Here is a 14859-nt window from a genome sequence, read left to right on the forward strand (position 1 = left end):
TGTTGGGATGGGTGTGCAGAGCTCTGACCCAGTGCAGGTTGGGTTTCTGTCTCACCAGGTGATGTTGGGATGGGTGTGCAGAGCTCTGAGCCAGGTCCAGGTTGGGTTTCTGTCTCACCAGGTGATGTTGGGATGGGTGTGCAGAGCTCTGACCTGAGTGCAGGCTGAGTTTCTGTCTCACCAGGTGTGATGGGATGGGTGTGCAGAGCTCTGACCCAGTACAGGCTGAGTTTCTGTCTCACCAGGTGATGTTGGGATGGATGTGCAGAGCTCTGAGCCAGGTCCAGGCTGAGTTTCTGTCTCACCAGGTGATGTTGGTGATGTTGGGATGGATGTGCAGAGCTCTGAGCCAGGTCCAGGTTGGGTTTCTGTCTCACCAGGTGATGTTGGGATGGATGTGCTGAGCTCTGAGCCAGGTCCAGGCTGAGTTTCTGTCTCACCAGGTGATGTTGGTGATGTTGGGATGGATGTGCAGAGCTCTGAGCCAGGTCCAGGTTGGGTTTCTGTCTCACCAGGTGATGTTGGGATGGATGTGCAGAGCTCTGACCCAGTTCAGGCTGAGTTTCTGTCACCTCCTCCTCCCCAGCTCCATGTTCCCCCCAGGGCTGCTGATAGAGCAGTTGTCCAAGGCCAGCCTGGTTCTTCCCCAGAGGAGAGCAGCCCTGCAGCAGCAGTGCTGTGTGCTTGCTGGAGCTGCAGCACCACTGGGGTCAGTTCCAGAGGGTTTGGGGTTTGTTTGCTGCCCACTGCACAGTGGGGTTTGAGACATGATGCTAAAATACCCTTTCACAGTCCAGCACAGGGAAGCTCTTTGCTGGGATGGCCAGCAGCAGGAAGAGCCAGCTGCTGAGTTCTTGTTAAATAATGAGGCAGAAAACTCTGCAGAAAAATCTTCTGGCCCCAGGCTGGAGAAAACAGGCTTGAGTTTGGAGATGCAACTCTCACTGTCCTCAAAGTTCAACATTTAACAAGGTCATGAATCTGTAAACAGTATTTTAGAATGAGATAAATGTATAATAGATAAGTGAGATAAATATATAATCACATCTAGTTCAACCTGCCTCAAGGTATGGAAGAGCTGGGAGCCATCACTAATTACTTTGTCAGCTGCTTCTGAGATCTCTGAGATTTGACTGCAACTGATCTGTTTGTGCTTGGCATTTGAAGAAGAGAAAACAAAACATGATAGCAAGCATTAAAAATGCATCCCTTCCTCTGGGGGTTCTGCACGTTCCTGGGCACGGGATGGAGGGGAAGGCAGAGAGGTGCCTGTGCTCCCTCTGTTCCTGCTCCTTTTATTCCCCATTGAAACAAGCTTTGGGCTCCAGCACCAATTCTCTGTGCTCTCAGGAATATCCCAGTTGTTGTAAGAATCATTCCATTCTTATGCTTTCACCAAAAAGAAGCCAATTTAAAAAAAATGTAGAGAAGGAAGTTGGAGAGATTCTGCTCTGAGGCACAATCCAGCCTTGGCCAAGGCATGGAGCACAGGCAGTTTGGAATAAAAGCCCAGGCAAATTATAAAAATGAAAAAAAAAATAAAGATGAAGGGATGTTGTAAAGCAGTAAAATTGAAGAGTCAACAAGAAGATACATAGGCTAGAAGGAAGAAAATGAGGGACAATCCAGAAGACAAGGCAGTAAATAAACCCAATATTTGCTGTATTGCTGGGGAGATGCTTATTGGGAAACAGTCTCAATTTACACCCTGCATCCTCCTGCAACTGCAGTAAAACACATTTGCAGTCAAAATAATGTAACAAAACAGATGGCCAATGGACTAAAATGGAGTTTTAGGCTATTATTCCTGGAACCTAGGTCAGTAAATTATACATATTTTCAGCAATGCAAATGATTGTTTTTACTGCTTGAAAATAGACTAAGTATCTAAATTAAATTCAGAGCCACTTTGTGCAGTAATTATTTACAGCCCAACCCATTTGTTTAAGGCCAGGGGTATAAAGGCAGCCCTGCATCTCAAGTATTTGGCCATCTGCTCTGTAGCTGTAGTTCATTGGTACCTCTGTGTTTGGGGACCTGGAGATTTTCTTGTCCAGCAGCTCCTGCCCTCCAAGTCTGAGATGGACCAAACCTCTTTTCCTTTAGAGTCTGGAAATTACAGAATATTGAGTATAAACTTGGTGCTTGACTTCAAACAATCATCAGTTCTGCAGCTTTGAAAAGCAGAAGAGAAGGGATCTGTCCTGAGCCAGTTTTTGGCCCCAGGCACTCACACTCTGGCCACTGGCCAGATCTCCTGCCCTCCCTGGGAAGGAGCCAGACCTGCAACACTTCCACATTTTTGGTTTTTGAAAGGAGAAATGCAGGGGAGCTGCCACCACCCAGCTGTGGATTTTCAGCTCAGAAGTTCAGGTGAAATGTCTTTATCCCTGATCCAGTGATGTGGGATGGGGTCAGCAGCCTGGACAAGGGCTGAGCTGTCAGGAGGAGCTGGGTCAGGAATCCTGACCCTGCTGGGGCAGCTGCTGCTCTCTGGGTCCCAGTGCTGGGGCTGAACTGGGGTCACTGGGGCAGGAGCAGCTCCCTGCAGCATTGAGGAATTCTGCACTGCTGCCTGGCATTGGCTCATCCTGTGGAAAACAGGGTGACAGGGAGCTCAGAGCAAGGGACAGTGATTTGTGGCTGACCAAAGGCTGCCTTTCCTTCCACCAAAATGGCTTTTTAAAAAAGCAAATGCAAAAGTCTAGTCTGTAGTTTTTATATTTCTCATTTGTTCTGCTTTGTGTTCACATCATTAATCAGTCTGGATGACCCCAGATAATCTGGTGGTTTCTGCTACAAAGTGTAGAACAGGTTCTATCATTAAGGGTTGTTATTTTTAGCACCAACTGCTGCAAAGCAGATGTTTGTGCCAGGGCTATGGAATGGTCAGATAATACACCTGCAGTGGTGATTTAAACAGTGCTTTTCTTGGGTATTTTAAATTATTAAAAGTCCCAGCAGTCCCTTCATGTACCTTAGCCTGGGTATTTGTCTCTCAGTTTTGTCCAAGCTATAAAAAATCATGGTTTGCTCCTTGGAATTTTGTTTCCTTGCTATGTGGACTGAAGCAAAATTGCTCCTCATGCAGGATTGTAATGACAGCAATTAAAGATGCATTGACTGTGGAGTGACAGGGAATCAGCATCAAGAGATTGAAGATTTGGGGGAGTGCATTTCTTTGCCATTTGACACTGTGCTTAATTGCACAATATGAATATTTCTGGTTTTACAGTCTGTGCATCTCCAGACTTCCCAATTCATCAAGAGTAACTAAAGCCTCAGATCAGGCCCTGTGTGAGGAGCAGAGCTGGGTCTGCACAGCTCAGAGCTGAATTTTGTCAAGTGCCCTGGCACTCTGGGCAATGGTGTTTTTCAATTAAAAACTGGGAAAGAACTTTGGGTTGTTGTTTCTACTTTTCTTGTTAAAATTGTCATTGTTAGCACCTGGAAATGCATGAATCCTCAGAAACTGCTGTTTGAATTTTTTTTTTATATTCTAGGCAATGGATTTAGACGTTCCAGTGCTGGCAAGGAACATTCCTGGGAATGCAGCAATAATAAAACACAAGGAAACAGGGCTGCTGTTCTCAACTCCCCAGGTAAGGCAAGCACAGATCTTGGGGTGCATTTCCTATTTCCATTTTCAGGCTTGTCTGCACTCTTGGTGCTGCTCTCAGCAGCTTTGCTCAGCATCTGCAGTTCAGGGAGCTTGTACTAGGTGTCAGCCTTGCAGAATCTTTGCTGCAGCTGCCCAGGGCCACTTGTTGCTCTGGGGTTTGGAGTTTCCACAGCCAAGCCCTGCTCTGGATGTGCCACATTTCCCTTCCAGCAGTAACTGAGACAGGAGCTTGTGTCAGACAAGCTGCAGCTCCCCAAAATGAGCCTCAAGTTTCAGGTGGCACATTTTCTGTAATTTCTAGCAGTCAGTGTTAATGTGAAGTATTTTTAGATGCAGGATATTGCTCAGTCAGAGAAATTAATGATAAAATTAAGTGAAGTGTTGGATGAAGTTGAGTAAGGGTGGGGAGAGAAGGAACAGTACTCATATTTAAATGCTGGAATTTTCATTTCAGAGTGTTCTCCTGCATTAGGGCTTTGCTGTTACATATTCATGTATGCTGTGGGAAATGACTCTCAGAAAAAGATTCCCTCAGAGTTTTATCCAACTCAAGATTAAAAAAGCATACTAGAATACACCATTTGATAATTTTGCAAAGTAGAGAATGTATCTTATTTATTTACTTTGTGGAGTGTGTGATTAATGCATCCTATTAAGTTGTGTTTCTGGAAGGTGAATCCTCTTGGTTGGTTTTGAAGGAGTTTTTAGTAGAAAAACTCTTCCAGTTCAAGTATGGTTCTGCTTGCTTGTTTCTGGAATATTCTGTTTTTCCAGTGGTTTCTACAAAACCCAAACTATTTCTTTGATAACTAATGTGAATGTATTCCCTGAAAAAAGCTCACTGACTTCCAGCTCCTCCAGAACTTCCAGGACATCCAGTCCTGTTGGCCAAGGGACTGGGAGCTCTCCTGGTGTTAATTCTGGCACATTTATTAATTAATTCATTCTGTTGTTCTCCCCAACAACCTGCCTGCATTTGCCTTGGAATTCAAATGCATTATTAAGAGCAGAGCCAGTTACCATCACACATCCCTGCAAGGATGTGCATCCCTCCTGTGCTCCCCAAGCACCTTCCAGGGGCTGATTTGGGATCTGGGATCCATCCCAGCTCTGCTGCACCTTGCACCCAGGGGAAGGAGCAGTTTGAAGCACAGAAATGCTCCCAGGGACAAATGGCTGAGGGCTGAAGGACTCTCTGTATGTCACATGTAAATATGTCTAGCCCTGTAATTTTATTTTCTGTGAGCCCCTTTTGCCTGAGCTCCCTTCCCTGCACTTGCTGTGCCAAAGAGCAGAAGCCCCCTCCCACTGCTGCTTGCTGGCCCCTCTTTGCTGTGGTTCTCTCTCAGAATCTCTCTTAGGTGAGGACTTGCAGGTAAAATATTTGTCCTGGAATCAGCAGTGTTTGTGCAGCAGCCCTGGGAAGGGAAGATCCCCCCTCCCTCTGCAAAACAGCAATTAGAGCTCAGTTGATGGAAACCCTTTTATACTTATTGCTGTCACATGGTGTAATTCTGTAATTCTGTTAGAGTTTGCAGATTCCCCTTGTTCCAGGGGAATGCCCCAACCCCACTGCAGAGCTGTTGAAAAACTTTCTTCAGGCAGAGGAGCTCAGAATGCCAAACCAGCACTCCCAGGTCTGAAGATAAAGTTTCATTTTCTCGTGTTCCTTATCTCCCCAAACCACACCAAATACAGTTTTTAAACCACTGCATACAATCTGTCAGAGGCTGAGAGTCACATTAGATCAAAGAAATGCAATTAAGTTAAAGGACATTTTAATTGTTGGGAGAAGGGACTCTGCCCATGGCACTCTGCATGTGACCTTAGGAGAGCTGCTCTGGGTGAACTGGGACTGGAAACCTTCTGCTAAGAAATCTTTGGGTGTTTTTCACTTTGATTACTTTGAAATCTTAAGTATCTTTTCTGCTGTGCCCTCAGATGCATCAAGTTAGTGAGGAGAATGCCTTTAATCTAGAAAAGATTAGAGCTGTGTCCAGCTGCATGGGAAAGTCTGGCTGGCTGGAAGAGTCTGGACCACCAAAGATGAGAAAAGTTGGGTGGAAAAGGAATTTTCCTTGTGAGTTTGGTGGATCCTGTCTGGCTGTGAAGATACAGGCTGGATCACAGCTCAGGAGTTGGAGGCATTGCTTATTTCCAGCTGTTTCTGATCTGAGTACCTTGGGTATGAGCAGGTATCTTCTGAAAGCCAAATTAGAGGGATATTAATTGACCATTATGCAATGGGAATTGTTTGAAATTGTGAGTGCTGTTGGCTTTCTTCTTTCATTCTTGCTGGAAGTGAGCTCTTGTGGCTTCCAGGAAAGTGGGAAATGTTGTGTGTGACTGTAGCCATCCTTAACCATTTGCATTTGGCTGGAGACAGCAGGAGCCCTGCCAGCACTCAGATGGAAATGGTTAATCTGGGAGGGAAAGCCCTGGAACATTTTGTTCCTCACACTCCATCATTTGTGCACATTTCTTTTGAATCATGGGTTGATCCTGCTGCTGCTGCTTGAATTTGCAAGTTTATGGAATATTTGGCACTGAGTTAATGGAACCTGAAGTTTAAAAGAGTAAGAGATAAGAACGGGGCAATAAATAATGCAAAACTGTGTTAAAAGGGAAGACAAAGAGTTATTCAGCTGGCTGAGTTACAAAATTATTTGTTCAATGCCTGTAAAAGCTTAGGAAGGACCTAAATAAAGAGAAGGAGGTAAATAAACTTCAGAGGGAATAAAAGAGGGTCAGAGGTGGAGGGAGCTGACCTGGGGGTGTTTGGAGGGGTGCCCAGCTGGGAGCAGCAGCACTGCTGGGACATGCTTTTTTTTAATTTTTATTGTGACATGCAGAGCTTTCCTCTGCCAGACAGGCTGAGAATCAGCCCAGGTGAGAGCTCTGACCCTTCCCAGGGAGCAGAACAATTCTGGGGTTGGGGCAGGGCCAGCAGGTACCTGTGCCCCTGATGTTCACACATGGCCTCTGCTCCCTGGGGTCAGTGCTGCTGCTGAACAACCCCCCCCTTCTACCATGAAATGCTTTAATTGCAGACTTGCTTTCATGATATAAATAATATATTAAGCATGCATCTCATTTTCATTATGTGTGAGCTGCAGTGCCAGTGCAGCTCTCCAGGTAATTGAGGAATTATTCATTCTCTTTTACTCAGTGCACTCATTTGCCAGCTTTATCTCCTGGATACTTGTGTTTGTGTGCCTCTGTAAAATATTATACAGGATTTATTTTAGGTACTATACAGAGGAGTTGACATTTTCTTTAAGGGTGATTGGTCAATTTAGCAGGAGAAAAGTGTATTATGGATGTTGCTGCTGAAAAATGCCTGTGTTTGTGGAGGAGTACTTCCCATGAAAAGGGCAGATGTGAGAGTGCTTCTGGATGTACAGCAGATGATTTTCTCCCATTTTTCCGTGTTGTGACTTAACTGCTGAGCCTCAGCTTTTACACTGTGTTCTGCTGCCATCTGTAAATTAATTATACCCACTCCTGTGTGGGAAGAAGGGTTTATTAGGGATCTGGATGGCCCCAAGTGATAAACTGGCATACAGGTCACCTCCTTCACCTGGGCTGATGCAAGTCAGAGCCTTGGGTTTTAGAAGTGAAAGGCAGTTTGTGAGTCTGACCCCTCTGTCACCAAAACTGGAGCTTACTTCCCATCTACACCAAAGCACAGGAGTGCATAAATATTTGTGCAGGTATCACTTGCACAAATACAGCAGAACAGCTTCTGGAGATGTGTTACCTCCCTGTAATTACTTTATTTATCACAGGCTTCTGGGAAAGCAAACTGAAATGCTGGATTTTCTGAGAGAGCTCAGAGCTCTGAATGTCTGCATGCTGCACAAAACCACAACTGAAATGCAAGTCACTTGGAGTTAGGGGAGACACCTGAAAAATGAAGTTATTGCTACCTAAAGCTGAGCATCCAAACCTGGAAACAAGCTAAGCCAGCTGCTCCAAGGGCAAAGCCCAGATAAGTCACAGTGAATCTTCCCACTGGCTTCCAGTGGCATTGCAAGGGACCTGTGGGTGGTCACACTGCATTAGGGGAGAAGTAGGGAAAGGCTGAGAATTCCTCACACCCTCCAGCTCCTGGTATTTTTCCATTTGCTTTTTCTCTCCCCTGCATTTCCTCCAATTTTATGCTTTGTGCTCAGCCTGGCATTTTTTTCCTGAAATTATCCTCAGCCTTAAGTATTGTAACTGTGAATAAGGATCTGGTTTCTTCTATCATTTACATGTTTCCAAGTTTTTGTCCTCCATAGCCACATTTTCAAAGAATGCTAATAGGACTACCTGTCAAGAAATGTTACATTGCTGCTTCTGCTCTTAGGTAATTTACATAAATTATTTTAAAACATTACTTTAAATAAAATCCCCCACAGGAGCATAAAATCAAAGTTGGGGGTGTAGCTGGGTGTGAACAGTATTTATTGCTGTGATTTTCCTGGTAATTGGATGAAGCCAGCAGAAGGCAGGTGAGACTTTTGCCACCTTCCCTGTGCTGTCAGTGGGGCTGGGGCAGGTGTGGCAGACACAGCCTGGCTGCTCCCACTCCTTCCAGGAGATTTCCCAGTGAGGGGCTGAAATCCCAGCTCAGTCAGTGGGTGGGAGCAGGGGACACAGAGCCCCTGGCCAGGCTCAGCTCACAGCCAGCCCTGGGCTCAGCTGAGCAGCAGGGTGATGTTCACTGGAGTGCATGAAAATCTCCTTCTTCTCTTACCTGGCTCCAACCTGGGCACAAAGTGATCTGTGTCTGTGACTCTGGAATTGTCCTGCTGGTTTGTCTTGTCAGGGAGAGTCCAAGCAGTGATCATCCTATAGCCCAGAGCAGTGCTCACCCTGATACCCCAGAATAATGATCATCCTGTGCTCACCCTGATACCCCAGAATAATGATCATCCTGTGCTCACCCTGATTCCCAGGGCAGTGATCATCATCCTGTGCTCACCCTGATTCCCAGAATAATGATCATCCTGTGCTCACCCTGATCCCCAGAGCAGTGATCATCCTGTGCTCACCCTGATTCCCAGAATAATGATCATCCTGTGCTCACCCTGATTCCCAGAATAATGATCATCCTGTGCTCACCCTGATACCCCAGAGCAGTGATCATCATCCTGTGCTCACCCTGATTCCCAGAGCAGTGATCATCCTGTGCTCACCCTGATCCCCAGAACAATGATCATCCTGTGCTCACCCTGATCCCCAGAACAATGATCATCCTGTGCTCACCCTGATCCCCAGAGCAGTGATCATCATCCTGTGCTCACCCTGATCCCCAGAGCAGTGATCATCATCCTGTGCTCACCCTGATTCCCAGAACAATGATCATCCTGTGCTCACCCTGATTCCCAGAGCAGTGATCATCCTGTGCTCACCCTGATTTTATATTTGTGGAGACACTCAAGGCACTCAGTGTACTTGGATTTTCAAGTACAGTTGTGTACTCAAGCTAATGTTGGTATGAGCTCTGCTCTTACCTGTGCTGTTTCCTGTGTAAATAATGATTTTCCTCCTCCCATGCTGTCCCTGTGCACTGATCCATCCTCACTGCCCATGGGGCAGTAATGCATTATCTGAATTCTCCACTGCCACAGGAGCTGAGCCATGCACTGCTCTGCACAGATCTGAGCACATTTGTAATCAAGCTGAAGCACTGCAAGTTGTCTCTTGATGGGAAATTAGACCAGCTGCTCAGAATAGATTAGTTCAGACATCAAATCTCCTTTCACATGTTTGAAGTTCTCAATTTCTCTTGCCTAGAAGTAAATGAGAGAGGCAGAGGAACTGTTGTGCTCTTTGAGCTCTGGTATTTTGCCCAGTGAACTTAAAGGGAATAAATGGCTTTTTTGGTGTTTGCTTTACCTGTATCTGCCCAGGTGTGCATGCTGCTCTTACCTTTACACTGTGGTTGTGTTGGCACTTTTTTAGTCTTACCACAAAATTCACTGAATAGCAGCAATGAGGTAAAAGTTTAGCTGAGCTGACCTCAAACATCTGAGTCCATGCAGAGCAGGCAATTAATTTATAATAAAGATATAATAATAGATATAAATATAATGTATATATTTATTATAAATTTAAAATAATTTATAACCAGCCTGGGTTTCCAGCACATTTTTTGTGTCATTAAGTGTGTTGCTCATGGGTCTTAAAACTCTTGGAACTGTCTTTGATTTTGAATGTCTTATTTGGTGGGCTGTGTAAAATAATAAAATTATTATTTATTGGTCATTGTTTATAAATAAAATATGGTACTTGACTTTGAAAAATTACTTAGGACAGCTTCCTATATTGGCTCTCAGTGGAACAGGTGCAGCTCTTTCAGTGGCATTAGGACTTTTTAACTGATTGTTTCCTTCCTCTTTTGCAGGAGTTTGTTGTGCTGTCCAAGAGTTTGATGAATGACCCCGTGATGAAAAAGGAAATTATTGCAAGGGCCAAGGACTATGTGAAGAAACACCATTGCTGGGAAGGGGAAAGGAAAACCTACCAGGAGCTGGTGCTGAGACTGCAGTGACTGCAGGAGCCAGCAGGGCCATGGCACAGCCAGAGCTGCTCTGCTGAACAGCCCCAGCCACGCCTAACACACCTGCCAGGTGTGCACAGCAGCCTCACCTTGGCAGAGCAGCAGCTGCCAGGGAATCCCAGCACACCTGAGAGCAGCTTCCCTGCCACTGCCACCCCCTGAACAGCCAGGTACACACACCTGAGCCAGGTACACACACCTGAGCCAGGTACAAACACACACCTGAGCCAGGTACACACACCTGAGCCAGGTACACACACACCTGAGCCAGGTACAAACACACCTGAGCCAGGTACACACACCTGAGCCAGGTACACACACACCTGAGCCAGGTACACACACCTGAGCCAGGTACACACACCTGAGCGAGATATACACACCTGAGCCAGGTACAAACACACACCTGAGCCAGGTACACACACCTGAGCCAGGTACACACACACACCTGAGCCAGGTACACACACACACACCTGAGCCAGGTACAAACACACCTGAGCCAGGTACACACACCTGAGCGAGATACACACACCTGAGCCAGGTACAAACACACACCTGAGTCAGGTACACACACCTGAGCGAGATACACACACCTGAGCCAGGTACAAACACACCTGAGCCAGGTACACACACCTGAGCCAGGTACACACACCTGAGCCAGGTACACACACACACCTGGGCCAGGTACACACACCTGAGCGAGATACACACACACCTGAGCCAGGTACATACACACCTGAGCCAGGTACACACACCTGAGCCAGGTACACACACCTGAGCGAGATACACACACCTGAGCCAGGTACACACACACCTGAGCCAGGTACACACACCTGAGCCAGGTACACACACACACCTGAGCCAGGTACAAACACACCTGAGCCAGGTACACACACCTGAGCGAGATACACACACCTGAGCCAGGTACAAACACACCTGAGCCAGGTACACACACACACACCTGAGCCAGGTACACACTTGAGCCAGGTACAAACACACCTGAGCCAGGTACACACACACACCTGAGCCAGGTACACACACACCTGAGCCAGGTGTGAGCTCTTGTTCCTGGGCTTGGCTCACACCTGGCTCAGGTGCCTGAGCTCTTGTCCCTGGGCTTGGCCCACACCTGGCTCAGGTGCCTGAGCTCTTGTCCCTGGGCTTGGCCCACACCTGGCTCAGGTGCCTGAGCTCTTGTCCCTGGGCTTGGCCCACACCTGGCTCAGGTGTGAGCTCTTGTCCCTGGGCTTGGCTCACACCTGGCTCAGGTGTCTGGGCTGTGCCAGAGCTGCTTTGTTACCAAATCTACCTCTTGGTTTGCCAGTGCCATTGGCACCTCTGTGATTTTCTTATTTATTAAAAGATTTATGGGCCCTATAAAAAGGGATGTGGAGGTATTTCAGTTTACTGTGTCTTTTGCTACTGTTTGTTCTTATTTGTGGCTTTTCAGGATCTATTTCAATATAATGCAGCAGGCTTGTCCTAAAGTGAGACTGATCTCTGCTTAAAGTCCCCACTAATCATCCCTGCCAGCCCAGGGATTATGGACAAATCTTTGAGTCTGTAATTGCTCATCACAGGACTTGCATCTAGAGGGAAAAAACAAACCATGAGGGTCATATTTCTAATCATTTGTTATCAGGAAACTTTGCTCAGCAGTCACAGAGCCTGTGAAATGTTTTCTGTTGGCTTCAGTGGCTGCTGTGTCAGATTTTCTTTGCAATAATGAAGTTCACTGTGTATTTTAAGTTTTCCTCTCTGTTCTGGATGTTTTGCAAGGTTCTGGTGCAGTAAACAAGAGAGCAGTTTGATGTTGTATATTGATTTTTGCCAGATTTCCCTCCTTGTTCTGTGCTGGGGCTGCTCAGCTCTGCCTTCAATAACACAAAATTGGTTATGCTCAGGGGCAAAACCAGCCTGATTTAAAATCCCAGGACTTTTCTAACTGAGCCAACTTCAGGGTGTCCTGTTCCTCTCAAAACCTCTCAGAGATCTCACCAAGCTTATTTCTGATAACCTGTTTGATTGGCTTTGATCCTTGGCCATCCTCCCTCCCCTTCCAATAATATTGGTTGTCTTTGAGAAAATCAGGTTTAAAAAAAAATAAACACACAAAGCCTAAGCACTGAGCTAATGGTAGGTGATTAGTAATAGTAATGATTAGAAAGCCTTTTCTGCAGCCTGATACATTTATTACTAAGTTTCAACTATAAATATATAGATCTGGAATTTGTGCTATTCCCAGCAAAACAAAATATGTTCAAGTGAGAAATTCTGCTACACCCTCGGCATGTAATTAACATATGATTTTTCAGGCTGCATTTAATCTATAAATATGAAATCAGCATGCTCATTTGCATGTGCTAACCATGGCAGGAGCACAAACATGAAGGAAAAACCAGGAGAAGAGCCCAAAGTGGTGGCAGAGGCTGAGGAGTGTGTGCAGCACTCAGCTCTGGGCACCCATCACAGCCCCAAAGGCTGGGGCAGCAACTGCAGGGAATTTCATCAGCATAAACTGCTGCTGGATTTATGTTTTAAATTCCAGCCAGTCTTGTGTTCCAGGCCTATAAATATTCAATGAGTCTTGTAAGTCCTTGTAAGGAAAATATGAGACCCATGCAAGCAGTTTTGGGTGTAATTATCTTTGCAGAGACTTCACTCAAATGATTTTATAGGTAAGAATAATCCTTTTGTTGTCCTGCAGCCCTAATTACAGTATTTATCTTCCCCTTCCAAGCCCCACTCCTACCCAGGCAGCTTTTCAAGCAAAGCACACCTCGAAGAGATGCAGATACAGCTCCAAAAATAGCACTTGTTCTGTTTTTATAGAGAAAAAAACTCCATTGTGCATCTACCCCACGGCTAGTTCTGTGCTTCAGGACCTTGAAATGTACTGCTAATTAATCCAAATAATGCATTTTATTTTGCAGTTAACTCTTGCTGTTCCCTCTTGGCACCATCCCCCAGCCACGTGCAAGGGGAGTTTTCTCAATCAGGATTTCATTTGGATTAGCCCTAAATCACTCACATCCCAATTTTCAGAGCTAGTTTCTGTATTTTCCTAACCAGCCTGCCCTAAGATCACTCATGCTGGGCCAAGTTTTCCCATTTTTTGGGGTCATTGAACCCCAGAGCTCCAGCCTGGCATCAGGCAGTTGCTTTGAAGGTTTTTTTTAATCATATCAGGATTTAATTGGAAAAGAAAAACATTAAAATGGGTATTGGAAGATTTTAAAGTATTTGTTCCTCTTCTGCAAATCATTTGCCATCACTTTAGGCTGAGTATTAACCAAGCCAAACATCTGCAAATGCTACTTTTGGGTTTAATAAATGCACAGGCACTTCAGTCTCCATTTTCAATGTATTTTCTCCTCTCTCTGGGGCTCATGGCTCGTTCTGTCCCTCTCTCCCCTCAGTCTTTTTAATCTTTAGGTCAGGACTCACTCCCCATGAAAATAAAGGAACAGTTTTGTCAGAGGCTTGTCAGAGGAGATGGGAGCTTCCATGTGCAATTCAGTCATTTAATGGCTCAGTGGGATCTGAGCATTTTTTTTTCATTAAGTTGTCCAAAGTAATTTCATCACTGCAGAATTTGTGTCACTCCACCCTCCTCTGCCTGGTCCAGTTCCTGTAATTCCTGAGCTGAGTTTTGTACCTGTCCCAGTGCTTCAGTCCTGCCTGGCACACAAAGCAAAACCTTCATTTTCCAGGATTAACTGCACTGGGCACTCCAGAGAAAAGCAGCTACTCATCAAAATGGGAAGTCTCACACTCACCAATATGACAGCAAACTGTAGAGAAAAAACAGGATTCCTAATTTTTTAAGGAACAGTCTACATTTTCAAAAGGGGTGGATAATCACCTGAAATTTAATTCTCTCTAAATGAAGCATGTTTTCATCAAGTAATGATTCCTTGCCATTGCTATCACATCTCTTTGAGCTATCAAACACTGAGGGCATTTGAAATCTCACATCCTTCCCACAAAATGTGGGCCAGCATTTGTTTTGTCCAGTGCCTGAAAAAAAACCACTCTAGAAATAAATTTCCCCCAGAGAGCATTGCCATCAAGCTAATTAAAAACATTGGTTTGAAATCAAACAATACATTTTAATTAGGCCAGCAGAGAACATCTGGTTACTGAGGAACCAGAGTTGTGGACCTGACCTGAAAAATCATTCACCCTTTAACCCTTCCTGCTCCAGAGCAAGTGCTGCCACCCCTTTATGATATTTTAATGTGCTTCTTACTGCAATTCCTGGTTCTGTGCCCTTCAAATCTGCTTCAAAAATAAGTCCAACCACAAGTATAACCTTGCCAGAGAGAGGTCACTTATTTCATTTGTCTGATTCAGTCAAATTTCATTATTCATTGAAACGAAATGTTCCTCTACTGCTTCAGAAAGGAATCCCTGCCTTTGAAAAGTCTCAGTGTTATTTTGGAGAATTTACAAAGTGAACTGAGTGACCAAAACTTTAATTTAACAACTCATATACCTGAGTGTTGCCATTCCAGCTCCCAGCAACTTCCCAGGGCTATTTTTTTGTTTTGTTTTTTCTTTTAAAAATGTGTTTAGGTGAGTGAGAATTCACCTGAAATCATTTAAAATCTCACACAAATCCCAGGATTTCCAGCTCCACACTCTGCAATAAGGTTTGAACTGGGGCTGGCCTGGCCCTGGGATTTCC

At 45.2% G+C, this 14859-nt stretch overlaps 1 protein-coding gene across 1 annotated transcript in view; it reads left to right on the plus strand.

Moving 5' to 3' along the window:
• Positions 1 to 10175, plus strand: part of GLT1D1 (glycosyltransferase 1 domain containing 1) — a 41045-nt gene extending 30870 nt beyond the window's left edge. The window contains exons 11-12 of the mRNA XM_079322114.1: positions 3504 to 3602; positions 10017 to 10175. Of these exons, the coding sequence (XP_079178240.1) occupies positions 3504 to 3602; positions 10017 to 10163 (246 nt within the window). The 3' untranslated portion in view covers positions 10164 to 10175. The remainder of the gene's footprint in view (positions 1 to 3503; positions 3603 to 10016) is intronic.
• The last annotated feature ends 4684 nt before the right edge of the window (positions 10176 to 14859 follow it).

This window comes from Erithacus rubecula (genome assembly GCF_903797595.1).
Source record: "Erithacus rubecula genome assembly, chromosome: 19".
Lineage (NCBI taxonomy): Eukaryota > Metazoa > Chordata > Aves > Passeriformes > Muscicapidae > Erithacus > Erithacus rubecula.